Raw genomic sequence first — 25,532 nt, forward strand, 5'->3', positions numbered from 1 at the left:
CCATACAACATGTATGTTCACTCGTTTATATTACTCTTTCGTCAAGGTATCGGGCGAATTGGCGGCCTAAAGCATAAGAGATGAAATAGTTTAGTCACTTTATAACGGCTTAGACTAGGACTTAAGCTACTTTATGTTAGTGGCCTAAGCCTTAGACGACATTTCTTTTGTTGCCTACCCGATTTTCAGCACTTTTGCTAACACAACTCAGGAGCAAACACAAGAGCGGCAACAAACGTCGAAGAGTACAGCCCAGACGACGTCGTGGCACTGAAGTCTGTGGTTGGGTGAGTACTTAGAGCTCTTCAATAGTCATTGCTGAGCTAACATAAGTGCGTCTAGTGCAACGAGGCTGGGCACCTTGCGAGAGATTGCATTACCAGGCAATTCCAGAATGTGTTCATTGAAACTCCAAGCAATGAACAGACTACAGGCGAGGCGCGCCCTCAGCCTAAAGATCTTATCACTGGTCAGAATGAGACAACCGAACTCTTTTTGCAGTTGGCGGGGGAGGATCTGATGGGAATGGGGCTCAGGAGACGGAACAGTATCTATGGATGCCACAACATTCTGTATAGGGTGGCCAGTAATGCGGTATCCCAGTCATGATCGTGTCTACGCCACTTCCGTGGTATGCAATCGATTGCGAAAATTCCGTTGTGCTCCTGATCTTGGTCTCAAAACCCGGGTGGTAATAAGAACCTCTATAACAGTGCATAGGCTGTTTCTTCGTTCGCACTCGCCCTGCTTGCAAGGGTTACGAGTTGAAGATGAACTTTCTGGAAGAGTGCGGTATGTTCAGCTAGTTCTTCTTCGACTTTTGCGACGCGGGTTTCCGGATTCAGTAGGCGTTTGTCAATGGACGCATTCTGGTCTTCGATCTTCTTCAGGACGGACTCAGCATTGTTGAAACGCTGCTCAATCACTTCGAGATGTTGAGCAAGACATCTTTTCATCTCATGTAACAGTGTCTGCGATGCCGTTCAACATTTGCTCTGTGATAGTGGTGGACGACATGATGGGAATTATGAAAATGGGAAAGTGAAGCGATCTGAAGATCTATGCGTACTCGACAGTAGAGGATGTTGATGTTCCAAAATGTGTATGATGTGAGTGGGAGTGTGATGGAGATTGTGGAATGGAGGTGCCGGGGAAACCGCATTTTATGTCGGGCAAGTACCTGCCTGGATCTGTTCGCGCTGACTGAGGTAGGTAGATGACGGGAAGGAGCTCGCGCCGATGACACAGGCCGACAGCCTGAAAAGAAAGGCATGGGCTAGTCAATGCGCCGTCTTCAACCACTTTCAACTTGTTCCTGTTTCCAACTCTTCGATCCTCTTTTCTTACAAGTTCTCCAGAAACACACTGCTACGGGGGAAACAAGAATCAGGGCCAGGAGATCGACCACTCGAGATTTGTCGAACTATTAGCATGCCAATGCGTTGTTCTTTGAGGTAGACAGCCGCCCACAGACACCAAGTATCAATAACTAACACGACTGACAGCTCTTCATCGTTCGCACGTCTGTCTTTTCCCGACCAAGAGGCTCCACGATTGCGTGAGCTCAGTGTATGTCCACTATACTATCAACCAGAATGCTCTGACCTCAGTAGAGAATGCCGCATCTCAAGTACGACCGAAAGACGACACGGGTCATGCGACCGACAAGTGTACCAGGAGGCATTCTGCCCTACGAGGGCAGCGGCAATGAGTGTCCCCCTGAAGTCTCACGTCGAAACCGCCTCTACAGTATCGCTACCCCACTTACCCAAAGAGCTTGCCAGCTTTCCCTTCGAGATGGCCACTCGGACGCGGAGATCTATACCACGGGATACCCCTTCTCAACCGATTCGCCCCCCTTCCCCCATCTCCCTATCCGCGGCTGAACTTTGGCGATACCTTTGTACTGAGAGCCCAGGATGCAAAAAGACTGGATGTCAAACCCCAAGGTGGATCGCACTGCATCTTTTGTTGGGACACCAACGCACAATCTCATTGACCCTCCTAGCCTTTATGAAAGTCAACACACACCCAATGGCCCTGTCAACTATGCCCCTACCAATCCACCAACCACTGCTTCCTTGGACGTTGGGAACCCCCAGAACATCACCAGACTGAGGGATAACTACGAGTATGTGGCATTTGTTAGTTCCCCTTCATGTACCAGTTTTGTTGACCCATACCTCCAGAAGACTTCAGTCCCCTCTCATTCACCTTCACCTCTTACTCAGCCGTATTGGACACTCCCATCTGCATTTGGCGACAGTAGCCTGACACGGTCCGGTCCCTCCCCAAACCTTCAAGAATCACACAAAAGTAGTAATGGTCAATCTGAATTTCCTTCTGTTGACACCAGTAATGGACTCCCGGACGAGCTACAGAGCATAGCTCTAGACCCTGTTGACAAACAGGAGCGAGATTCATGGTCGGAGGCAACAATTCTTGATCGAGAGTTCCGATCTGCGTCTGGGAAGCTCGAACTTGTGCAGATTGCAAAATACTTCAGTGTGCCTCGGTCTTTAGCCGACCTGGATCTATTCCTAGTAGCTCTCGGCCGCCGATTCCCGCCCGAATGTCAATGGATACACCCATTACTTGTCCAGTTCGAGAAACAACGAGGGAAGCAGTGCGTGGTAATCATGATGCAACGCCCACTCAGAGAGAAACCTTTCTCGAGCCCTTCGCAACACCCCTGTTTCACCGAAGTATTTGCCACAGGTTTGGAGCGTTGTAATTTCATTGTCGTATTTGATTTCCTCCGTCTAACAGAAATCAGGCTTCGAGTCACTTGGACTGGGAGTCATCAAGCTCGATTTCCGAAAGCAATGTCGCCGAAACTCAGAAGACACAAACTGTCCGGGTATCAGACTCGGAGTGGAACAGTCTATTCTTGGGTTATGCACGACCATCGAGCTCCTCATTATCACACATTTTTTCAAGGATGGGCTTACAGCCTTTACAAGGAGGTTGGCTACGCACGACGAAATAGTCCAGAAAGAAAGAAATGGAAAGAAAATAAAAGAGAAAAAGAACCTCCAGGAAACAGGAAACCCCCTTGAGCAGCTCTCAGCATCTGTTGCCGACCTCCGTCTCGTCAGTGAATCCTAGATGGGCCAAGATACAAGATGCCAGACTCCATAACCTTGCTCGAAGAGAGCGAAATCAGGATTGCCATACCAACAGTAATCGAACTCTGCGACCTCTGTTCTCTCTACAAGACAAGATGGAAAGCTGATGAGCAACTTTCCACAATCCTGTCATGAAGTCAATCTTCTTACAGTTACAACCCCTGCTGTTACTCATAGGCGGGAGTAGTTACGGAACTGCAAGATATTCTCCATTCACTGGAATACGCAGCAAGCGGAGATCGAGATGAACTTCGCCGTCTTGTTGGGGAGAAAGAACAAAAGCCTCGCCCTCTCCCTCCGAGGATCCTGTGCCTCCCTGGAGAGAGCAGCTTAGTTTGATGAAGAATGTCCCCAAGAACGCGCAACGCGAACCTTTGTACGAAAGCTACCAGCACAGATGGGAGCAGTGGACGTTCCCAGGTTCTTGGTTCGCTCCACGAGTGAGCAAACAATCTCCAACCTGCTTCCTTCATACGACGAGGCAAGTGGTTCCTACTCACTCCCAAGTGATGATCCCATCATTGTCTCGATTGATTTCGGGGATCTTTGCTGGTTTGCCATGGGTACCTACCCCCAGAATTATCCTCGCCGTAGTGACACCTACACCTATAGACCAATCACAGAAATTGGCTGGACTACCTTGGACACTCGCGACTTTACTAAATTAAAAACACCGCCCTGGGACCGTGCTTTCTATATATATATATATATATATATTCAAAACCATGATGTCGTCTCACTACATCATCAATGAGTTCCGTGGTCATTTCGGCCGCAACTGCGAACCATGGCACGAGACTGAGCCGTACAACTTCGCGTACGGAAAATCGAAGTACATCTCGACCGAGGACATTCCAAGAATCATGAACATGCGACTGGCACAGGTCATGAAACCACGAAATCTGACCAAGCGGGAGAAGGACGAGAACATCCCCAGAAACATCGTGTTCCTGACCTGGGCTCCGCAGCTGGAAATATGTACCCTAGAACGATTCGGTCTTGATTAGGTCTCACTGCCCAACGTTCGGTTCTACGACGTCCAGAAACACCACTTGGTTCTTGAGGCCTTCGACGGGAAGGGTCCTGCCTGCAACCGAGTCATGAACCGTCTCGGCATTCGGTACATGGACGCGCGGATCCAGCTATATAAAGACAGGCACCACGGCGGTCACAATATCATCCACAATGCCGGCAATGACACTGCCTTCCAGATACAAATCCTTTTGGCACTCAAGTATATGGACCCGCAACTTTTCGAGCGCTTCCGACAGGGATATAGTCTGGCCGAAGGCGACGATGCCCTTCCTTGGCTGCCATACACATGGTCAGGACGTCACATCGATCAGGTGAACATGCTCCAGGATCTTTCTCTTGCACCAAAGACCAAGAGATTTCTCGAAAAGGGCAGGACAGAAGCGCAGCACAGCAACAATGAAGTTGATCAAGTCCTGTATGAGAAGCCGAAGAAGTCGAAAAGACGAAGATCAAGCGTCTTTTCTAATAGTCAAATCTATGGGAGCGATAGCAGCAGGGCCGTCGGTGGGGATACTTTAGTATATGTTTAGGACTAAAAGAAAAATAAATAATCTAATTTTAGGATGGGTTTTAGGTTCTTGTGGACTAATAAAATCCTAACTTGAGTATATTCTTAGATGATGCCCGTGTTGCAAGGTGACCCAGGGGAGTGAACAATGTCTAGTAGCACGGCAGCGATCATTGTGCAAATTCCAAGGTCACGGCTTTCCAACACTCCTTTCCTCCCCGTGCTGGACGTTTCATAGCTAGCATCAAAACTCGATAGGCGTGTGCCCATTCAATATCGAACCGTGGTCCCGAAGTAGACGAACAATGGCCACCGATCGATGTCAGCGTAGGATACTCCCCTAAGATCTGTTTCTTTTGTTCATCTCAGGGGTAATTAGACCTGCTTGGAACTGATATCAACTTGAAGAGCCACCAAATGGGTTCAATGAGCAGTATTCGAGAACGAGGCTTCCACCATACATTCGTTCCACATCCGAAAAGGGGCGCCCCCTCACGACAGGGCGGCATCTCAGAAACTGCCACTGTCAGATGGTAGCTAGCTTCAGTTGCCTTATATTCCTGCGCACAAATTTGAATGTTCTTTCTTCTCCCCTCCCTCGGTTCTTTTGCCTTCTTTCTATTATTTCTCTCCTCTGCTGCTTCCAATCATCCTTCTCCCCTAGACATTATCCTCTTTACCAACTTCCTCAAAAGTATTAAACAAAAATAACTTAGTTTTAATTTAAGAAGGAAAACGAGCTAAAAGAAAATAACTCTAGTTGATTAATGTGTAATATATAGTTAAATAAAAAGAATTTTTTTAATATAGGTTATTTTCGTTTTATTTCTAGCTTAGCTAGTAGCTAATAGTTAGTTTAAATTATTTTTAAGTAGTAGTATACTTCTTTTATCCTTAAATATATATTAACTTAGTTACAATATTATTTAAAATATAACCTAACTTAAACCTTCTAAAGTAACTTAGATCTCTAAGACATACATCACTTTTCGTCCTTCTCTCGTTTACTGGTTTGACTATCTCCAGCACTAAACTTCGCTTCACCCGGCATATTGACAAAGTCTCCCCTTGGGATCTCGTCGCGCACAGTGGTAGTGCCGTTGTTGATAGTTCCCCCAAGCGTTGGGTTCCTAGATAAACGATTAGACACAAAAGCCGGGCCTCGAAAAGAATAGCTTACCCATTGTACTCTAGGCCACAGACAAGGTCACCCTGTGCATTCATAACAGGACTACTGAAGAAGTAGACACCAGAGGCCGGAAGTGTAAACCTCTCTTGTCCTTGGAGACAGTTACGAATGGAGTTAATATACCACTCAAAGTTATCGCCTGCAGTCTTGTAGCGACTCTCGAGATTACTCTTCAGAGCTTTCAGGCTGTTGGAGTCATTGTAATTTCCCTTGAACTCTGTTGTAGGTCGGGTAACGTCAATTTCAAACTGCATACCACCGTCGGTAGTTTCTGCCATCTGGAATTTGATAGCCCACTTGGTTTCGGCAATGAGCCTGGAAAAGAGCAGTCAGCTTTCAGTATCCAACAAGGCATTTAGTGAATGTAAGCACTTACTTTCCGTAGATATTGGGATCAACAACGGATGGGTCTATTTTATACTCAAACTTGGTCCATTGGCCTCCTTCATAAACTATAGTGTTCGATCCAGCGGTTGTGTAGGCTCTGGTAAAAGTAATGGCTGGGCCAAATGTCAGTTTGCTTCGATATACTAGTTTGGAAGGGGTTTCTTAACGTACTGTCCCCGCTCATCCAGACTTCAACAGACCCCTTGTGTGTGTACTGGTGCTTGGCAGAATTGCCCCATTCAATGTCTTGGTATCTCCAGACTTGGGATCCACTCCCTGGATCTCCAGTGTAATTGTTGAGGAAGTCCTTGGCGTCTTGCTGCCAGTCGTTGTTCATCGTGTAGTTTATGCGGTTCAAAGCATAGACAGTCTTGTCATCTTCAGGCTTGCCAAGTCCGACACTGAAGGTAGCACCGACTGACCATTTGTAGGTGAAGAAATGGTCTTCTGCCCAACACCTGACCTCGGATATATCCATAGACATGATTCGGTTGATTGAGGACAGCTTTGGAAGCAAGAAAGACTCCATAAAGTTGGCTCGTGACAGCACGAAGGTGCCAAACTTGGAGTGTGAGTCTGTTCCTGGCTTCCGGCCTTCAGTCCAGTTGCCCATGCGTGTGTTCAGAACCGCATTCGCTTGAGAGTCGAGAGGTGGCGTGTGTGATCCCACCGTCTCAAGGTAAAGAAGGTAGTTCAATCGGCTGTCGCCGTCGAGACCTGCTGGAACGCCAATGTTGGTGTCTGGGTTTGTCCATGGGTAGGTCATGTATCGGGCGTTGTTGACTTCAAACGTTGCCCGGGCGTTGACTAATCGAAAGCATCAGCACAATCTGTAGCGACGTATGAGAGAATAGACTTACTATCCGGTGCTATGACAGCAAAGCCCATAGAAGTCAAGTTAGATTGCATCAGATTGTTTGAGATCTTCTGCAAGCAAAAGCTCATAGTAGTTTGAAAGTCAGGATTCAACTGATTAAACTCCCGAGGCGAGTCAAGTTTCCACCCAGGGGGTCGCGTCGGGTTCTCATCTGCATCATAGAGATAATCATCCTCTCCCCAATCACCAAACTCCCAGGTTGCATTCTCCAATGCCATGCTCTTCAGGTCGAGGAGTAGTTCCATGATGGAATGGTTAGGTTTACCTTTGGCTGCACTGCGATCGGCCACTGCCTTGCCTCGCTTCGTCTTTGTGTCCAATGCCACGAAGCCTGACGGTCAGTAACATGTCAAATTATCAGCAAAGTAGCTTGATACATACCAACATCGATTGGGATAGTTACATGCCAATCGTCAATGTCCATGAGTAGCTTCTGTATGACGGGCTCACCCGTCTCTTCATTCATCTTCCAGCTGTAAAGCTGTATCTTGCCCGTCTTCATAGCGATGCGAAACCTGACGTTTCGGACATTGGAGTAGTCAGGCTGTACAATGACACATGGCTCACCAAAGATGACATTCTTGGCCCAGTTGTTCTGGTCTGCATAAACGTTTCCGGGTTTGGGCTTGACAGCTCCTTCAACCTCTTGGCCACGTTCCAGCTTTGTGTAGAGATTGCTAATGCCTTCATTGATCATGTGCTGTGTTAGAGCAATGACTTGATCGTAGGGATCGATCTGAAAAGAAGGCCAGTTAGTACAAGTCACTGAATGAAGATGAGCGTATATGACCTTGATTTTCCAAATTCGGTCGCCCATTTCGACAAATGCGGTAAGAAGAAGCCTTCAAGACTAATATAATGTGTAACGAGGTGATAGATGTTCGATAGATGAGGCTTTGAAGTTCCAAGAATTCTGATAACACGGATATAGCTCCATATATGCAGTTCAGAACCTCCCGGGAGCTTGAATCAATATCCAGGTGAGTCCTAAGTTGTAGCAATACAAAGTGACTTCTGATAGAAACTTTGCCAGTTGCGTTGCATCTCGATACGTTGCAGAGAAAATCGAAAAGAGAATTTCAGTCATCAATGTCTCAACAACTTGCTCACATGAACTCGATGGACCATTGAGGATGGTGTTCAGTCTTTGGCTATCATTGTTCCCTACATAGACATTGCATATGCAGTGATTTATAGATCGACATGTCTCACAGTTTGGCGCTGGTCGGAGATACACCGTCGCCAATCGCACGAGGCCATGTCACGCAGAAAAGTGTGATATACTTATCAGAAGACATTGTTCTTGTTCAGCCTTCGTATATAAGCCGTGTTGAGTAATGAGGGGTATGCATTTCAGCTCAGCCAAAACCTTGGTGATTCACCTCCATGGCGATGAATGCCTTGCGATGCTGGTTTCTCATGCATAAGTCCGTTCTTTCACTTCGTCCTTTCCGTTTCTTATAGCAACAGTCTCACCTTCGCCAGGCTGGATTGCATTTCAGCTTAGCCACTTCACTCAGCCTATGCTTAATCTGGACCAGCGGGGCTCGGGTGCGCGCCGTCCCGTAGACTCTCACAGATCATGCATCGGAAATATGTCTGTGAACCGTAAGACATTGCCGTGCCGTGCCGTGCATGGCTTGAGACATTGGCATCCTTCAACGGGCGCAAGCATGCAAGTTTACGAAAATGCTCCAAACCGGCCAACTGATAGTCACTTTTTGCGTAAAACATGTTGATCTAGGAGGTACTGCTCCTACCCTCGATGGTAAACTCATAGATGTCTATATTTCTTCGAAGCTCGCTACCTAGATCTGTCGCATGCCAGCCCACTAAAGATTCAAAGATCAAATTGCATTGCCAACAGTTCTATCCTTTCTTCTTTGATCACTCAACATGGCTACCGTCACTATCGACTCAGAGCTCATGACCAACTATGTGTCGACAGTTCCTATCCCCTCAGGAAGCCATCATGTCACTGTCCTCGATGAGAACCGTATGCCTATGGTATTCTGTCTAAGCAATGATATCTCAGCACCCCGTCTCCAAATCTGTAAGTACCTACCTCCTCAACTACAAGATATTGGTTGTCTTACAAGATTAGTGCGTCGTGATACACAAGGTCATTCACAGCTATTTGATGTCCACCAACTCATCGGTTTACCTGAAAATGCTCATGTTCAAACATTCCATGTTGAGCAGTCGTGGGAGTTGAAGCTTTATCTAGCTGTTGCGTACGAAGAGATTGGAGACAATACGAAGTCGCTCCTTCACTTGGTCAGACCTTTCAACCCCGAGCGACTACGACCTGATGGTGAGGCGCTAACGGTTATCACTGGTAACACTCGTTTCGGCGCAATCTTCAAGATCTTGATGGTATGATCTCCCTTCCCTTTCGTACCCTTTATTTTTGTTGACTTGGTCCAGGCCCCAATCTCTGGAACCAACCCAAACACCAAGTTTCCAGACATATTCCTCATACACAATGAGCTAGACCAAACTAGTTCCTGGGGCAAAGATATATCTCACATCCATGTTCAGGCCAAGTTCAAAGGCTGGTTTGCTACCCAACAACTTGATACTCCAGAGCCCGCTGCCGAGATCTTGGATATTGCACCCGCTTCTAGCGTGTACGGACAGGGGCTCTACGTTCTTTATGTCGTCAAGGGCATCACAAAGATCTATGCCCGATACTTAAGGCCAGACCCGAATGCTACTGACGGTGCTATGTACACTTTTACAACTAATGTTAGCTGTCCTAACGGTATGTGTTCATCCCTTAGCTAACGATTGCTTCCCCTACTGACGTTGGATAGGTGCGCGGTGCATTGCATCAATTCTAAATAGCAGCAATGGTCATAGCTGTCTCTTGATTGCTGCCCCGGATGGTATTAGATATCTGACTACTATTGAAGCCACCGAGAAGGACAAGCCCGGAAAGCTTATATTCACCGAGTCGATGTTCAAGAGCATCAGACAGCTCGAGGTGTCGCAAGATAACAACGACGTATCCATTTGGTTCAGAAACAACAAAGATGAACTTGGTTACATTCGCACCAAAGCTACCAGCGTGCAGAGTTCGGCGGTTTCCTCTCTTCTTTTACCCGCCGGTATGTCTAGCGCGTTTTCAGCTGTGATTACTGCACCTCACGCTCAAACTGGAAATGTTGTCCGACAGGCGGTTGTTTCAAATGACCGATCTGGAAATCTCATGTTGATTGAACAATCACTTGATGTTGGGCTCTGGAGAAAGACACCCTTTTATAAGCCATCTCCCAGTGAGCCAACGCCATTGAAAAGTTACACCATCACGATCAAGGCCAAAGACAACCAAGGAAACAATCTTTCCAATGGAAGTCTTCGTTTGTCAGCATCATCTTCAATCAGTATCCTCCTGAACGGAAGAAACACTCTTCTCACCACCATTCCAACATGGCTTGATTGCGACCAGTCTGGCAGTCTCGACTTCATTATTCCGACTGAGAGCCTTGGTTCACAAAAGTTGGTTATTGATCAAGCCCGGTCTGAGAGCGGCGAGGCTCTACTGCTTTCCAGAGAAGAATACGACGCCTCATCCAAACCCATGAAGCTTTTAAGCCAGAAGCTCCAAGAAATCAAGTCTGTCGGCCAATTCCAGAGTTTGAAAACTCAATCAGGTGGAGACCTGTTTGATGGCGATGTCAAGCAGAATCAAGATCTAATGAAGGGTGCTCACAGTTGTCTTCAAACTGTTACAGCAGCCTATGGCAATATGCAGTCCCAGTCATCTACAACGATATCGACAACATCGGCAACCACGAATCTCGTGGTAAAAGCTCAATCCTCGTCGGATAGCTTTGGTGATGCACTAATGGACGGGTTTTTCTGGTTAAAAGAGAAATTCGAGGAAGTTACGGAATGGTTCATTGAAACTGCTGGTACTATTTGGAAGTTTGTATGTAAGATTGCGGGAGAAATCAAGGAATTCGTGCTTGATTGCGTCGAGAAGATCTGCGAGGCAGCCACATGGGTAAGCGAACAGTTTCCAGCATAGTCGTATCAGCACTAACGATATTTCAGATCTGGGAAAAGGTCAAGGTGGGATGGGAGAAACTAGTCGACTTTATCGGCTTCATCTTCAGCTGGGACGATATCTTGACTACCAAGGATACCATCTCGAGCACCATAACCGCTGGTCTGGGATACGCTGCAATCAAGATGGATGACATCTCAGCCAAGGTCGATGGATTTTTCACAGATCTTGAAAAGACAGTTGAACAATTTGGCGAAAGCATCAAATTGGACAAAAAGCTTGGTGGTGATAATGATCCCAAGGATAAAAAGGTTGCAGAAGCGCAGTCTTCAACTTCAACAACTTGGGCTTCGGAGAGATTGAAGAATGGAGGTGCTGGTACAAATACCACTGTGGACTACAAAGGTCACTCGAGCATTCTCTTCTTTTCTTGATAAGGAGACTAATCAGAACCACAGGCGATAAGAAAACAGATAACGAAGCCACGACTTTCTGGGAGTCTTCAGTCGTACCAGAGATCAACAAATTAGAAGCCTCAATGAGCAAGGTCGGTCAGGACATAACAGCTCTTTTCCACAAAGACGGTGCCATCGATGGTCAAGACATCATCAAGGTATCCAAAAGCCTATTAATCGCTGGCATCCAAGCCGTCAAGGGTATCATCATAAAGATCCTCCAACTTGTCAAAACACTGTTTGCAAAGATCTCTGACTTGGGCAATGCCGCTATTAACATTCCTATTTTCACTTGGCTGTACAAGAAAATCACGAAGGGCCATACATTGACCCTATTCGATGCTATTTCCCTCGTTATTGCTATTCCTACAACTATCTTTGCGAAGCTGATCACCGGAAAGGCACCACCTACTTTTGACAAGATGGATGGCAATCTGATGAAGAGCCTCATCGAAGGTGGAGATGTTGATCAAAACATCATCAACGATTGGAGTATTTTCCGTGCAGAAGTCGTCGTTGGCATTACCTTGACTTCAGCTGCTGTTGGCTTGATCAAGCTGTTCTACAAGATGGCTACTCAGGGATTAGATGGAGCTCTTGATGAGTTGAAAACGGGGCCTTCCTCATTTTTCGACATTTTCGGTATTGTAGTTGATATGATCGGTTGTTTGATGGCTATACCGGATCAGTTGGATATGCCCGGCGCTGAATATCGAAATGCAGTAAGTATTTATTCCCAAAGTACAGTCAGTTCCGATGCTAACTGAGGCTTTAGATCAGCGGAATATCCTGCTTCCGAGGAGTCTACCACACAGTGGCCTTTTTCATCCCCAGCAAAGCAGCTTTCGAAAAGGTGGTATTGGTCTTCGATCTCTTGACAGTTCTCGCCAACCTCGGTCTTTCCATTGCTGTTGGTATTGAAGAAGCTAAAGCTGGATCTTCGTGGAAAGATTACGATGAAGGCGCAAACGCGACGGGGTTCATTACCTCCGGGTTGAATGCCTTGGCTGGTATTGCGTACTTCACTGCGTTCTTCTTCAAGCAGAATCCTGAGATCTCTGCTGTCGGTGCGGCTGTTATGACTGGAACGATGGCTGGAGGGGCTGTTCTTCAAGGGATCGTTTTCAAGTTGCAGTACGACAGCACTAAGAGAGCTGCTTTGAACAGTCCTCCCCCATTTTAAGCATCTGGCCAAGAACAATCAGATATTGGAGAATGATCAGAATATGGATCTTTGTAATATGCTTGAACCGTTCGTATAATTACAACTTAAGATAAGTCCTCAATAAAAGCAAACCATGACTTTTCATTCCCATTGGGACTTGACCCAAATTCAACTTCAGCTGAGCTTTCAGGGGAAAATCATCTTGAAACCAAAGTTTTCTCTACTTTCTCTAGATTGTGAAAATTGCTTGAGCCAGAAAGGCATTCAAGGGGGAGAAAACCAGATCTCTGCCCCCGATCATCCTCCTCCCCCAACCATTCACATCTCCAGCATTCACGTCTCCAGCATTCTCATCTTCAGCATTCTGTCATTGTTTTATTTTCTAGAGGCTAGATACTGTAAGTCTTAGGGTTTTAGTTCTGTGCGTTGACAGCAGCTAAGAGCATGGCAGGTGAGTAACAGAATTACTGTCATCTAAGGCTTAGGCTACCATAATAAAGTAACCTAAGTGCTGGTCTAAAATAACCTAAAGTTATCAGAATATTTCGTCTCTTATGATATTCTTATGATACTCTGGGGCATAATTCCCCGAGATATTCAACTAACACAAGACCACAGGCGGTTACCTCCCACTCTTCATTCTCACAATGGACTCAATCCTCGATATTTCAGACTGGATCGGCGAGGACTATGAAGCTGCTGAAATCAACTTTTTCGATCTCATCCCATGGACTCCGGACTACGTCGCAAGTCTCGGAGAAGATTGGATCGTAGACATCGGGTCCCCTGACCCTGACCATGCCCGAAGTCTCGTCACTATCATGGTGTATATTGCGGAGGAGGCTACTGCCGTGTTGTGCGAGGCTCTTTCGTTCAACGTGAAGTACCGGCAACGAACCTAATTTCTGTTCGGAACGTCGTGGGCCCTGACCCGAGACCATGATTGGGAGCCATCATGCGGCATGGAGCGCCTGGCCAAGCATGAAATTGGGAGGGCCGACTGCCAGCTCCAAACTCGTCACATCCGCGAATTCACGTTCTACATAGAAGCTTCCTACATGTAGACCGTCTTCAATCGCAGTAATATGAATGTCGACAAGATCCTAGCCAGGCAGCACGTTCAACCCGAGCCTGTCACCGCAGAAATCACCACTGAAGGCTATGAGGCGAATCAAGACAACGAGGCAGCATCCCCATTCTGCTCTCCTCCCCTTCTTCTCTTACGCTCTTATTTACCTTCTGCGCTTCCTCTGTTCATCTTACACTTCATCACCCTCTCTTCGGTGCACACTTTTCTTTATTGCACCCATTGTCCCCACTTTACAACACTTCTTTCCCCTCCCCCTTCTTCTCCTGCGCTCTTCTTTGCCTTAAAACTTCCTTTCTTCGCCGCACTTTCAAGACTAACTGATATACCGAAAGCATATTTGCTTCCATATGGTAAGCACAGCTTGACACCAGATATCAAACAGGTTACTAATCTTTTATTGTGACGTTGAAGTCCTATAGTTCCACCACGTTCTGCTCCTCTCTCCCTTCTCCTCTGTCTCCCACCTTGATCGTCAAGTAAGTTGCTATTTGACACCCTGTTCTTGATTATCGTACTGACCATCTATCAGCAACCAACACTCTTCCTCTCATATTCTCTCCTTCCTCCTCTTCCCGTTCTCCCTATGGCGTCTTCTCCAAGCACTTCCGAGTCGACCGAGCGCTTTGCTCCTACCTCTGGCACTTCGACGGATGACTTCTTGAGCGATTCCCATGTCGTCAAATCTCGGGAGCCTGGCACACCTATCTATGACTTCTCCAGCTTACGCCATACGGAGAGATGAGCTCTGAGCGACCACCTCCGCCTTTGGTTGAAGGTGATCGATCAGATACCAGATGCAGCGTCCGACTTGCGAATCACGCCAGAGCACCGCCGGCGGTTCGCCATCAAGTTGTTCGACAGTTGGAGTACCTCGCATGGCACAAATGAGATACCCGAGTCTCCAACCAAGAAGACAAAGGAGCACAGTCGCATTCCAGTTAGTGTCTGGAGCCAAGACCTCCCTGCTTCTGGGGCAGCCAAGCGCAAGCGGGACGACGACGACGACGACAAAACTCCGTCTCCCAAAAAGCAAAAAGCCGCGCGGAAGAAGGGCGCAAAGGCCTTCGTGTCAGTCACCAAGACTGTGGGCAAAGGGGACGACAAGATCACGTTCGATTACAGGGACGGCAAGTCTCTACTTACCACCGCCGAGTTCCTCGATTTCGACCCCTCGGTCAACCTGGCAGTGGCGAAAGCCCAGTCGTTAATTCGACATGACGCTATCGAAGTGACCCGTAGTCGCACCTTCAATGAGCAGCTTATTATCACCACTGCCCGGAACTGGATTGTTGAGGCCGCCAGACTTGGCTTGGAGCCTGGATCAGATCTAGATCTCAACCCGATGGGTGAACCTCAGCCTGTTTCAGGGGCTATAAGGACATACAGATTATTGTTAATGTATCACTAAGAGACGAAAGGAATAAAAGAACCTCGAAAAGTTTAGATGAGTTTTAGGTTTCATGGTATAATCGAATCTCTCGCAGCTGGGGTTTATGATTTAAAGTTGACACCTCCAGGCAGGTCAAAGCATAGACTCATCTCATTTGACGTCGTCCCAGCTGGGGTTTAAATACCAAGATTAAACATGTATCCTTAAGATGAGGCGTGGCCGAGCGGGATCCTACCTAATAACCTAAGAATTCTTCTATCCGAACCTAAAACCCCTTTCTCCCTGTTCAGCTGCGCCTCATCTTTTTGTAATTTCTCAACTTCTTGCCATATGCTTAGGCTACAATTTGTAAAGATCTGCCTGCCCTTGTATCTATTTCACAGCCCGTGGGAGATTAATTCATCTGAATGACTGTTGGTTCTTTTTCCTTCCTGACATACCGTTCTTGTTCCGCAGGGCCATGTAGCTTTCCGCACCTGTCCTCCTTTCGAGTCCCTCAAGATTTAGTCGTTTCTTGTCTCTGTGCCACCCATTCTATGTTATGAATGACTACAACTTTACAGCCTCTGGTCGTGTCCTGTCTTCAGCCTTGAAGTCGATCTTGTTGAACTTTCTTCTGAACATTGCACCTCTCCGTCGAAATCTGCGGTTTGATGGTTGTGTTGTCGCTCTTGAAAATTTCAAAAGAAGCACGACTTACATATCTAATGAAAGAAGGTACCAAAACAGATAATCTGACTGTGCCCAAAGTTGATAAGTTGGGACTTTTTGTCGAATTAAACTGTGCTTGCTGCGAGTGGAAGAAAGCTATGATGAGCCAAGTGAGTCAATACGATGGTCGACTCTTGAATGTGAGGTATAAGTTTCAATGATCCATTCTTCTTATCTCATCTATCTCGTATGTAATCTAATCTATACCACATTATGCCAATAGGCAGGTATCGCAAACAAAATGTCCTAAGTCCAAACGCCCTCCCTACCACTCATATCTAATGCCACTCCGCATCAATCTTCTCCCAGTTATCAAGGAAACTCTTGAAGAACTTGACGCCCAGACCAGGGTCCAGAGAACCAGTGGTGGCACGGATAGAGTGCATGCTGAGTTGGGGCAGGCCAACGTCCGCGGCCCGGACACCCATCATACTGGACAGCGCAGGTCCAATAGTACCACCGCTGCGACTGTCGTTTCGAATTTGGAAAGTCTGAGTTCGGCAGCCGCCTAGTTCGCCTGCTCGCTGCATAATTGCGGTTGAAATGCTGTCTGTGGTCATGTGGCCGTTTGAGTCGTTGGCGATAACAACACCAACATTGAGCTCGGGAACATGCTCCGCGAGATACTTCTCGAGGAAATTCGGTGATCCGGAATGAGTCACGTCGCTTGAGCAAAAGAATGATGAGGAATAAGTTCTTCCCTTCACTTCTGGTCCGTATTTGTCGGGGTTGAGGGCCTCGACGGTACGCTCGACGACCGAGGGGAGGAAGTTACCCCGAGCACCCTGGCGAAGCAGGGAGCCAATTTCCTCATCGTCAAAGAGAGCAACAAGCTTAATACCACCGTCCTCGCTGCTGTCGTTGGAGGCAAGGAGGGCAGTGAGGGCGGACCAGGAGCAGAGCTTGTCGTCAATACGGCCAGCAAAGATAAACTCCCTATCCATACCACCGGTCTGAGCAGGCTGAGAATCGTAAAGCTCAAGCTCCCAGTTAATAATAGAGCTGTAAGATTGAATCTTGAGCTCCTTGGCAATAAGCTCAACCAGTCGTGGGGGTTGAGTGTTGACGAAGGAACCGGCGGGTCCCAGAACTTTGGCGGAAGCACTCTGAGAACTCTCAAGACCAATGATAGGAACAGCCTGAGTCTCCTTGTTGTTCTCTCCCATCATGCCAACTCCGAAGTGGGGTGCAAGGGTGGGAATTCTGGCAATAGGCCAGTCCAGCTTGACGAGCTTGGTGCAGGTCTTTCCGGACTCCTCATCCCGGACAACAACTCTGCCACCAATGCTGAGATCGCGGTCCCACCATGTCGCGTTGAGAGCGCCAGCGTAGGGCGCAACGCCTAGCTGAACAAATCCAGCCTTGACGGGCTTTGTGCTGACAGGCTTGAGCTTGGCGGTGAGGGCGTCAATGTGGCCACCAATCATAGCAACACCATTGCCGGGCTGGTAAGCCTTTCCAACCTTGAAAGCGATGAGAGAGCTGCCATTGCGTGTAACCCAGTACTTTCCACCTGGTTGGATCTTACCCGCCCAACTGTCGCGCGGAGAGAGCTTATCATGGTTAGTCTTATCTTATCATACCCGAGGCTGTTGTTTACTTACGTGCTCATAACCAAGTTCCTTCAGCTTTTTCTCAAAGTACTCGACGGTGTGGAAAATAGTAGGGTTCTCTTGAAGAAAGTCGCAGAAAGGCTTGGTGAAAGCCTCAGGCTCAAGCTTCTCAACCTGACACAAGCGACAAGCCTGGCCAGCCTCCAAGTGCCAATTGACTTGACCGACCTCTTCAGGCGCAAGCTTTGCGATACAAGATGCGCAAACGCGGTTGTCTCTTGTGTCACGACCCTTCATGTCAGACAGAATGAAGCTCTTGGAGCTCTGCTTGTTTTCGTCCGATCGAGGAGCAGGCGCATTGTTATTGTTGAGCATGGCCGACGATGACAGCGCTTGTTGACGCAGGGAGAGCGACGAAGCGCGAGCGCTCAGCATTGCAGGCGTAACCTGAGTCATTTCGGGCGATGAAGCTATGCGCGAGCTGTAGTGTGATACGGGAAGAGCTGTCAAAGGTTCAGAAGCGAAGTCGGTGAGAGAGTAAAGATGGTGGAAGCTCGGTTGCCTATTGACGAGGTTGACCCAAGTAGTACAATGACGATCTCGGGGACCGAACGGAGGTCACCCGGTCAGTGCGATAAGATAAGAGGTGCGACGTGACCAATATCACGGGCCAGGATAAGCAAGTGTCTTGGAATACGATCGTCATAAACTATCGAATTAATCCTTGAAGGCTTATCAATAGGTGTTCCTGATCATTCGTTGATTTGAAACACGTTTGAGATGTCATCTTCTGGATGTATTGAATCGTCCTGATGTTCATGCCACTCATCCGGATAGTGTGCAGCACGATAGTTCACCAGCCAATGATGTCTCGGTATTCCGGTTCTTAACTCATTGTATACGTTACTAAGTGAATAAAGGTTGCATTGAAATAGTAGTGTAATCCACTGGTCAGAACTCTGCATATGTCGCTCGCCTACACTACTCTCAATATATACATTTTACGCCAGTGTATCAAATGGCATCAATACTCCTACTCCCATTTTCTCACCACTGTTCTTTTCTCGCAACATCTTGACTAGTCGAACATCAAACTCCCAAGTCATGTTAACAACGCTGAGTGTCTAAAAGATTTTAGTCACATATACAACACCAACCATAGTAGAGAGTTACCGTTACCGAATGACACGAGGCGCGAAAGCATGCCAAACAAATGGCGCATGAGACTATTCCCAGTCCTCATTCATGTTGCTGGATAAAATAATCGCGTAGGACGAAGACTTCTTTACATAGAGCAATGTAACGTTCCGAGGGAAGTTCAAGTTTCTCCAACTTCGCCCTGTCTTCCTTATCGACGCCAAGCTGAGCATCACTCCCGGCTGCCGCCCATTTGAATATTCTTCGTCTTGCGGCTTGAACAATCTGATCAACGTTGTGTTTATAGATGTGTTTCCTCTCTTGGCAGTCTTGGTGATCCAAGGTGTTCTTTTTGGCTTGCAGATTACTGAGACCGTCATGCAGCGTCACCTCGCGGGCTCTCAGGCGATTTCCGTCCTTGTCGTGGTATTTCCAATCAATTTCACCACCCTCGAGAATCAAAGCGAGGAAGACCGGAATGGTTTGCTTGAGCGCCTTGGACCTTCTACGGCCATCTTCCGACTGGCTGGATGGTGCATCCCTCTCGTAAGAGCCAATTTTCAGATGCGCATCAGAGCTGCGCAGAGGTCGAAAAACTAGAGGATTGACGCTTTTCCATTTGGTATTCCAGTCTCTTCGAAATACCCTCTCGAAGAAGCCCGTATATGTTTCTTCGGCTGAGTTGGAGTAGCCACATACTCGCTCTACCTCTTGGTACTGTTTGATAAGGTCCAAGAGTCTCATCTTCTCGCCGCGCGTTAGAAGATCTTTGGTGATGACCTTCTTTGGAGGTCGCTCCTCCACAACCTCCTCGTCTTTGTCAACATCTTTGAAAGATACATCGAGGTTAGACTGAGGTGAAACGAGGTCAACAACCTTCTCGGGGTACGACTCAGGTCGCATGGAATTAGATCTGGAGCGTTTCAGTGGGAGCGGAGACTCGTCATGGTCTTTGGTAGTCGCGATGTCATTGTTGAAGGCAGGGCCTTGGCAAGATTGAGGCCAATCTGATGGAGTGTCTTGCTGGGCATGAGGCCTGACTTGTGGTGTGGCTAGAAGAGAAGGTTGAGGCGATCCAAAGCTGGACTGCTGAGGGTGAAGATAACCAGCTTGAGGGACGGCATGATACCCAGCTTGATGAGGATGATAAAATCCGCTGGGTGGTATGTATGGCCAAGGCCAGTAAGGAAAAGGATGGGCAGAATATAAGAGTAAAGGGACAGCTTGCTGTTGGAAGTTCGGAGAACATTGACGGCTCTCCTCCCTAGGAACTTCTTCATTGTCATTATTTGTGCCCATGCCGGCGTTTGTAGACATAGCACCGCTTGAGTGTTTGCTCGGAGAGGCTTTGGTATGTTGACGGAGGGGAGAAGTGAGGCAGGAAGAGTTAGGTGGAAGTCACATAGGTATTGATGTCTGAGGCGGGTAGGCAGCAATCACTCTGCTATGAATCACATCAGTGCATGACAGCAGGCAGGTTTTTGGTACACTCATATGTTGACTCTCTCCTCCACTTCTCTTATCCATAAATACTTAGGCAGGTAACAGACGAATTGTCTTCTAAGACTGAGGCCACTATAATAAAGTAGCCTAAGTGCTGGTCTAGACTATCATAAAGCGACCAAATTATTTCGTCTCTTAGGCAATAGGTCCAGTTATGGAAATGGCACTTCTCGGCACGGCTACTGCTACTGCTACTGCTACTGCTACTGCTACTGCTACTGCTACTGCTACTGCTACTGCCACTGTCACTGTCACTGTCACTGTCACTGCCCGTCATATGGATGTAAAGATGTTTGAAGCGGTTTGTTGCCAGTAGCACAGTCCCCACCCAAATAAATTACGGTGATCGTGGGCAGGTGCGAGCAAACAGTCCTTCCTCCAGATTTCCGTACTGATAAATTTCAGGAAGCTTGCCTCTTTCAAACCTGTCTCTCGTCAACCTTAGCCATCATTATCGGTAGGTTCATCCACTCCCATAAACGATCTTCGCTTGTTTATATAGGTAGGTACGTAATGCTGATCGTTAACTCTTTCTTCTTTTAGACGCCTTTCATCATGGCCCAGAATAACCCGGTCCAGGAGATGGAAGTGGCTATGGCCAGCCTTCTCATCCGCACGCCCTCCATTGTTTCACGTCCTCTGGGTGAAATCATCAACAGCGAGGAGATGCTGACCACCCGAGAACTATCCATGTTCATCGACCTTGCTCGTCTCGAAACCCAAGTCGAGCATCGCGATGCAGAACTGATGCCTGAGTTCTCCGACTGGCGCAGATTCTGGCGTATGGTCTTCCGACGATGGAACACTACCCACCCGGATAACGACAATCCTCAAGTTGTGGGCAATGTCTCCGCCGAGACCTCTGTCAAGGTTGGTACCTTGATATGCGACCATCCTCCCAACAAGGCCTTTCCAGGACCTCAACCTAGATGGCGTTCGGAGGGAGCCGATGTCTTCCTCGGAGTCTTTGTCCCCCAGTGGCAGAACTGGCTGGACTTTGTGTGGAGAGACTCCAAAGGGAAACCTGTTAAGCCATCGCTTGTCAAGCTCGACATGAACATTCACGAATGTTTCGATCTTGCTATCTCACGATACGACCGCTGCGTACAAGATCGTATTGAAAGGTACAATGAGGATTGTATCATCGCTACTGCTCGCCGTCGTCTTGTCAACTTCGCGAAAAGGGGCACTGACCACGAGCCCAACATCAAACCTGGAGACGAAGCACCCCTTCTAATGCCGATCGAGCTTGCTGGCAACCGTGCTGATAGTATGTCTGGTACCTTCGCTAGCCTCAAGCGACTGCGCGACCAGCGAGTCAATTAAGAAGGGGTTTAGTCGCCTTCATGTCAGAGACGAGTGCGAGTCGAACTTTCGATTGGATAGAGGTCACACCATGCCTGTCAGCTATACAACAGTACGACTTCTGCCTTTCACACATAGTATGGACGGATTCCTTTCCAGTAAAGCATGTAAGTTTAGACATCCAAGCCCATCATCCCCAAATCATTTCTAATGCACAAGAAGGAGCGACAGACTGTTGTTCAGAATCTTGATTCAATTTGTATCTAGGTTGCGATATCTCTTGTCTCTCTCAGTATGTTAGGGAAAAGACAAAGCAATAACACATTGGATGCCAAGCATGCGGCAGTGACATTACATGTGACCTCAGCCATGATTGAGCTTCCCTTCCAAGGCGAGGTATTGGGCGGCGTCAGGGTGTCAGAGAAATCGGCCTCTGGAAGCATAAGAGACGAAAGAATTTGATCATCTTATGCAAACTTAGGCTAGTAATTAGGCTACTTTATCTCCACAGCCTAATTCTTAGAGGATAATTCTTCTGACACCTACTTAGGCGATTATGCAGTTGTGTTTTGTTCGTGACCATGTGAGGGGCCAATGTGCTCAGCAGTTACTGCTTAAAGGGGACGGTACGCTCGAGTCTCCAGCCGGATAATTTGTCGGCCTTTCGATGGCAACCGAAATTTTGAGTTCGAATAGACCATACCGATATAGCAGTACGCTGTCTTCTTAGTGGGAGCGTTGATTCGAACCAATTAGGGGTATAAGACAAAAGATCCAATGTTGAAACCGTGCGACGATTCGATCGTGAGGCAGATACGTGTTTGGTCCGACACAGAAGAATTCGGTCAAGTAAGTATACTCAAGTCATAACAAGTCCAGCTTTCTTCTGCGATTCCTTCATCGTGTCTCGAAGTGTACCATCAAGCAGCCAAACTTCACTATTTGAGTGAGCGGCCAAGCTAGAAGGAAATAAATTCCGGGGCTCTCTGAGAAGACCTCTCTCCTTTCCCTTCAAGCCTATATCCAACAGTTAGCAGTGATCAAAGTAATAGTAGCAGTAAGTACAAACTTGTCTAGGATCTTCCGAGCATTCTCTTCTGCCTTTTGAGCCGTAATACAGAGCATCTCTATCCCAGCGTTATTTGGAGCGGAAAGTCCAGCTCCTGGCCAGAGCTTTTGGAAAAAGCCTGACATGATTGTGAGTGTGTTGGGGAACATAGTGTAGGTAGGATACATGTTTTTGAAGCACGTTGAGATGCAAATGGATAGATGGGGAGACAAAAAGGATAAGGCGGACAATATATTTATATACCTGCTCTGTAGAAAGCTTGAAGATTTTTAAAACTTATTTCTGTGCGAGAAGAGTCATAACCTTATGTGGTGTTCGTGTTGATATCAGGGTTTAAACTCATTCTTAATGGACTCGAGATGCTCGCTTTTCGATTTCTGGAGATATCAAGTCCTTTCCTTGTCTGGCTGGAAATAATATTTTATTTCTTAGAGTCATCCAGACCGAAAATCTAATCACTCATAGTGGTACTGTCTACTCATCCATCTTGTATTTTGCTTTTATGTCCAAGAATACGACATGTAGTCTTGCTTTCAGTCAAGCTTCGGATCAAACTGAGTCTTGTGGATCTGACGAAGGCAGTTTCTTCCAACTGAAACTTAGGTATGCTTTATTCTTCTAGGATTTTGTTGGACCAGTGTTATTGTGTATAGACTGCCCGTCCTTGGGGTCGTGCTCCATAGCCTATTATTCGCTGAAGGAGACATTTCTATCAACCATACAAAATGTCAAAGCCCATAGACTTTCGCCGGAACTCCTTCACTTCAGATCTGACTGAATAGATCCTTAGACTTGTTTTTGAGTTCTGAGTATGGGAACCTTCCAGTTCAACATCCGGTTCTCTCGGCTTCGGTATAACCTCTGGGTTTCTTTGACCAAGTTCGCGTTCTTGTGTCTGCAACTCACTTTTTGCTAAACACAGAGATTATCTACTATGGGGACAAATGCAAAAGTTGATGCTTAACCTTCCTGTCTGGGGTCCAGTATCATTGCTTGGAATATTTCAGGGTTTTCTGCCCGCCATGGCTTTAATACAGTAGGTGAGTTACATCGAGACCAAGACTGGTTAAGCGATCGATAAAACGAACAGGCCAATTTCTTCGAGAATATAATCTAATAAAAGTGCACTAATTCTTTCATTTGGCCTCCTCCAAGTCCCTGGTTTTTGTGGTCTGCATGTACAGGGCATTTGCGCTTCACTACAATTTTAACCCCCCTCCGGACTTGAGTACACATGTTGATCTGACCTTGAGGTTGCAGAGTATTCCGTGATATATTGGCCTAAGAGATAACTGCTTTCACGTCCTCAGGTTCTCCGTCTCGTACACCTAAGTCAGTCAACCGTTAGCCGCAAACAAGCCAGGACAAATCGAGAAGCTCGTCATCCACATGTGGCAAAACAAACTGACTCAAGCCATCCGCTTTTGTACGGCAAGCCCAAATCTTTTTGTCCAAGTGCCACTAACAAAACCAACAATGGATTTGGTGGAGTTTGAGTTTATGTGCCTGCGCCTGGCAGCATCTGATGGCTGGCTGACTTTTCTACGGAGACCAAATCCACTCCCACCCGCTCACTCCACTGCTCGTTTTGTCGTCCGCGATTGCCGGGGAAAATAACGTTGGCAGCAGTTTGTCACTTGTTTCACGGTCTTTGTTCTTGTTCGGAGTATCCATCTCGTAGTGCACGCAGTTTGTCCTACCCACATTTTGCTTCACCGCTGGATTTGTCGATACGGAATATTCACGATGCATGCATGGAAAGAATTTAAGACATACAGATAATTGTTGTACAATATTAAAGCTATTAATGCCAATGCTAATTATAGATGCTATCCAAAACGCAATCATTACCCATCGTTATTAACTCCATCATGTTCCTTCCATTAATTAATAGTGTCACAACTTAAGGGCTGTACTTCGACCACTTAATCTTGGAGACGTCCTCGTAGCACTTGGAGTCGAGAGCGTACTTGTGGCTGGAGTACGATCCCTTGGGGAGAGACTCAAGCTCATCGCACTGGGGCACAAGGCGGATGGGCGCACAACCCTTGGGGATGTTGCGCTGGATCTTCTTGTTCTTGTCGATGGTGATGCGTGCTTGCTCAATGACAACAAACTTCTTGCCTCGGTAGTACTCGATGCTCTTGTTGCAAGCAACAAAGGTCTCGGGCAACAAGTAGGTGTAGGGGTCCTCGGGCTGGTTCAATTGAACACCAGCAGTGCCGGCCTCGAAGTTAAGAGTAGCACCGTAGATGTTCTTGTTCTTCTTATCGGCAACGAGGCCAATGCCGTTGGGAGTCAAGGGAGTGCCACCATCGCTGATAACAGTAGCCTCGCCGTTTTGACGCTCCTCCTTGGTTCCGTTCTGGTAGAAGATACGGCCGTCCTTCTCGCTGATTCCAAGGAGGGCGAGGCCGGCTCCGGTGTGGATGCCGGTAAGCTCGAAGTTTTGGATGGGAGGATCAAAATCCAAAGAGGGATCTGTGACGTTGACGACAAGCTTGAAGCCCTTTGATGTCGAGCGTGATGGATATGAAGGGTTTGTGACGATGTGAGGCTTGACCGGTGAGGCCGCTGCAAGGCCGATGAGGCTGAGGATGAAGGTTGATGTGAGCATGGTTTGTGGAAGGTTCGGATGCAGGGCAGATAGAAGAGGCAAAATATTATTCAAGGGAGGAATAGAGTAGATATAAAGGGTCGAGGATGTTTCTTGTAGACTGTGATAGAGTCTTGAAGTTGATAATACAAAAGAACCAAGAAACAAAAGACACGGGGGTCGTATCGGGTCTTAAATGCCACCTCAAAAGATCGCCCTCAGCTGTGTCGGTCGATGTAACGATGAAGTTTCCGTCTTGGCTCTTGGCCCGGCCGATCAAGGTGGCTGGCTAGCATCGTGAAGTGGGTCTTCTGTGAACCGAGAGACTAGAGGCCCGCTACAGTGGACTCAGGCGAGCTTAGCGAATGGCTAGAGGGATCGCCGGTGCGGGGAGTCCCCTGTGGACTGCTGCACGGCCGAGT

The 25,532-nt window shown here is 47.4% G+C and overlaps 10 protein-coding genes across 10 annotated transcripts; 5 read left to right on the plus strand and 5 right to left on the minus strand.

Moving 5' to 3' along the window:
• Window positions 1-1,919: 1,919 nt before the first annotated feature.
• On the plus strand, window positions 1,920-3,108 carry FIESC28_04221 (uncharacterized protein; the record flags this gene model as incomplete). The annotated part of the gene is made up of 2 exons (XM_031158368.1): window positions 1,920-2,718; window positions 2,777-3,108. 2 exons carry the CDS (start codon window positions 1,920-1,922, stop codon window positions 3,106-3,108), a joined length of 1,131 nt encoding a protein of 376 aa, XP_031017514.1.
• Window positions 3,109-3,853: 745 nt separating this feature from the next.
• Window positions 3,854-4,693, plus strand: FIESC28_04222 (uncharacterized protein; the record flags this gene model as incomplete). The annotated part of the gene is made up of 2 exons (XM_031158369.1): window positions 3,854-4,072; window positions 4,136-4,693. 2 exons carry the CDS (start codon window positions 3,854-3,856, stop codon window positions 4,691-4,693), a joined length of 777 nt encoding a protein of 258 aa, XP_031017515.1.
• Window positions 4,694-5,653: 960 nt separating this feature from the next.
• Window positions 5,654-7,941, minus strand: FIESC28_04223 (uncharacterized protein; the record flags this gene model as incomplete). The annotated part of the gene is made up of 7 exons (XM_031158370.1): window positions 5,654-5,801; window positions 5,852-6,175; window positions 6,237-6,360; window positions 6,419-7,054; window positions 7,108-7,455; window positions 7,506-7,860; window positions 7,915-7,941. 7 exons carry the CDS (start codon window positions 7,939-7,941, stop codon window positions 5,654-5,656), a joined length of 1,962 nt encoding a protein of 653 aa, XP_031017516.1.
• A 1,079-nt stretch (window positions 7,942-9,020) lies between these two features.
• Window positions 9,021-12,774, plus strand: FIESC28_04224 (uncharacterized protein; the record flags this gene model as incomplete). The annotated part of the gene is made up of 7 exons (XM_031158371.1): window positions 9,021-9,177; window positions 9,229-9,500; window positions 9,552-9,888; window positions 9,941-11,133; window positions 11,184-11,541; window positions 11,595-12,313; window positions 12,367-12,774. 7 exons carry the CDS (start codon window positions 9,021-9,023, stop codon window positions 12,772-12,774), a joined length of 3,444 nt encoding a protein of 1,147 aa, XP_031017517.1.
• Window positions 12,775-13,403: 629 nt separating this feature from the next.
• FIESC28_04225 (uncharacterized protein) lies at window positions 13,404-15,254 on the plus strand (the record flags this gene model as incomplete). The annotated part of the gene is made up of 3 exons (XM_031158372.1): window positions 13,404-13,639; window positions 13,838-14,196; window positions 14,641-15,254. 3 exons carry the CDS (start codon window positions 13,404-13,406, stop codon window positions 15,252-15,254), a joined length of 1,209 nt encoding a protein of 402 aa, XP_031017518.1.
• A 971-nt stretch (window positions 15,255-16,225) lies between these two features.
• Window positions 16,226-17,956, minus strand: FIESC28_04226 (uncharacterized protein; the record flags this gene model as incomplete). Its single annotated transcript, XM_031158373.1, has 2 exons — window positions 16,226-17,500; window positions 17,552-17,956. The coding sequence occupies 2 exons, from the start codon at window positions 17,954-17,956 to the stop codon at window positions 16,226-16,228; spliced, it is 1,680 nt and encodes a 559-aa protein (XP_031017519.1).
• A 783-nt stretch (window positions 17,957-18,739) lies between these two features.
• Window positions 18,740-19,936, minus strand: FIESC28_04227 (uncharacterized protein; the record flags this gene model as incomplete). The annotated part of the gene is made up of 1 exon (XM_031158374.1): window positions 18,740-19,936. The coding sequence occupies one exon, from the start codon at window positions 19,934-19,936 to the stop codon at window positions 18,740-18,742; it is 1,197 nt and encodes a 398-aa protein (XP_031017520.1).
• Window positions 19,937-20,300: 364 nt separating this feature from the next.
• FIESC28_04228 (uncharacterized protein) lies at window positions 20,301-21,466 on the plus strand (the record flags this gene model as incomplete). The annotated part of the gene is made up of 2 exons (XM_031158375.1): window positions 20,301-20,441; window positions 20,684-21,466. The coding sequence occupies 2 exons, from the start codon at window positions 20,301-20,303 to the stop codon at window positions 21,464-21,466; spliced, it is 924 nt and encodes a 307-aa protein (XP_031017521.1).
• Window positions 21,467-22,404: 938 nt separating this feature from the next.
• FIESC28_04229 (uncharacterized protein) lies at window positions 22,405-22,663 on the minus strand (the record flags this gene model as incomplete). The annotated part of the gene is made up of 2 exons (XM_031158376.1): window positions 22,405-22,462; window positions 22,515-22,663. The coding sequence occupies 2 exons, from the start codon at window positions 22,661-22,663 to the stop codon at window positions 22,405-22,407; spliced, it is 207 nt and encodes a 68-aa protein (XP_031017522.1).
• A 1,754-nt stretch (window positions 22,664-24,417) lies between these two features.
• On the minus strand, window positions 24,418-25,131 carry FIESC28_04230 (uncharacterized protein; the record flags this gene model as incomplete). Its single annotated transcript, XM_031158377.1, has 1 exon — window positions 24,418-25,131. One exon carries the CDS (start codon window positions 25,129-25,131, stop codon window positions 24,418-24,420), a length of 714 nt encoding a protein of 237 aa, XP_031017523.1.
• Between the last annotated feature and the right edge of the window lie 401 nt (window positions 25,132-25,532).

Source organism: Fusarium coffeatum, assembly GCF_003316985.1.
Source record: "Fusarium coffeatum strain FIESC_28 chromosome Unknown BRIP53273_contig_87, whole genome shotgun sequence".
In the NCBI taxonomy this organism is placed as follows: domain Eukaryota; kingdom Fungi; phylum Ascomycota; class Sordariomycetes; order Hypocreales; family Nectriaceae; genus Fusarium; species Fusarium coffeatum.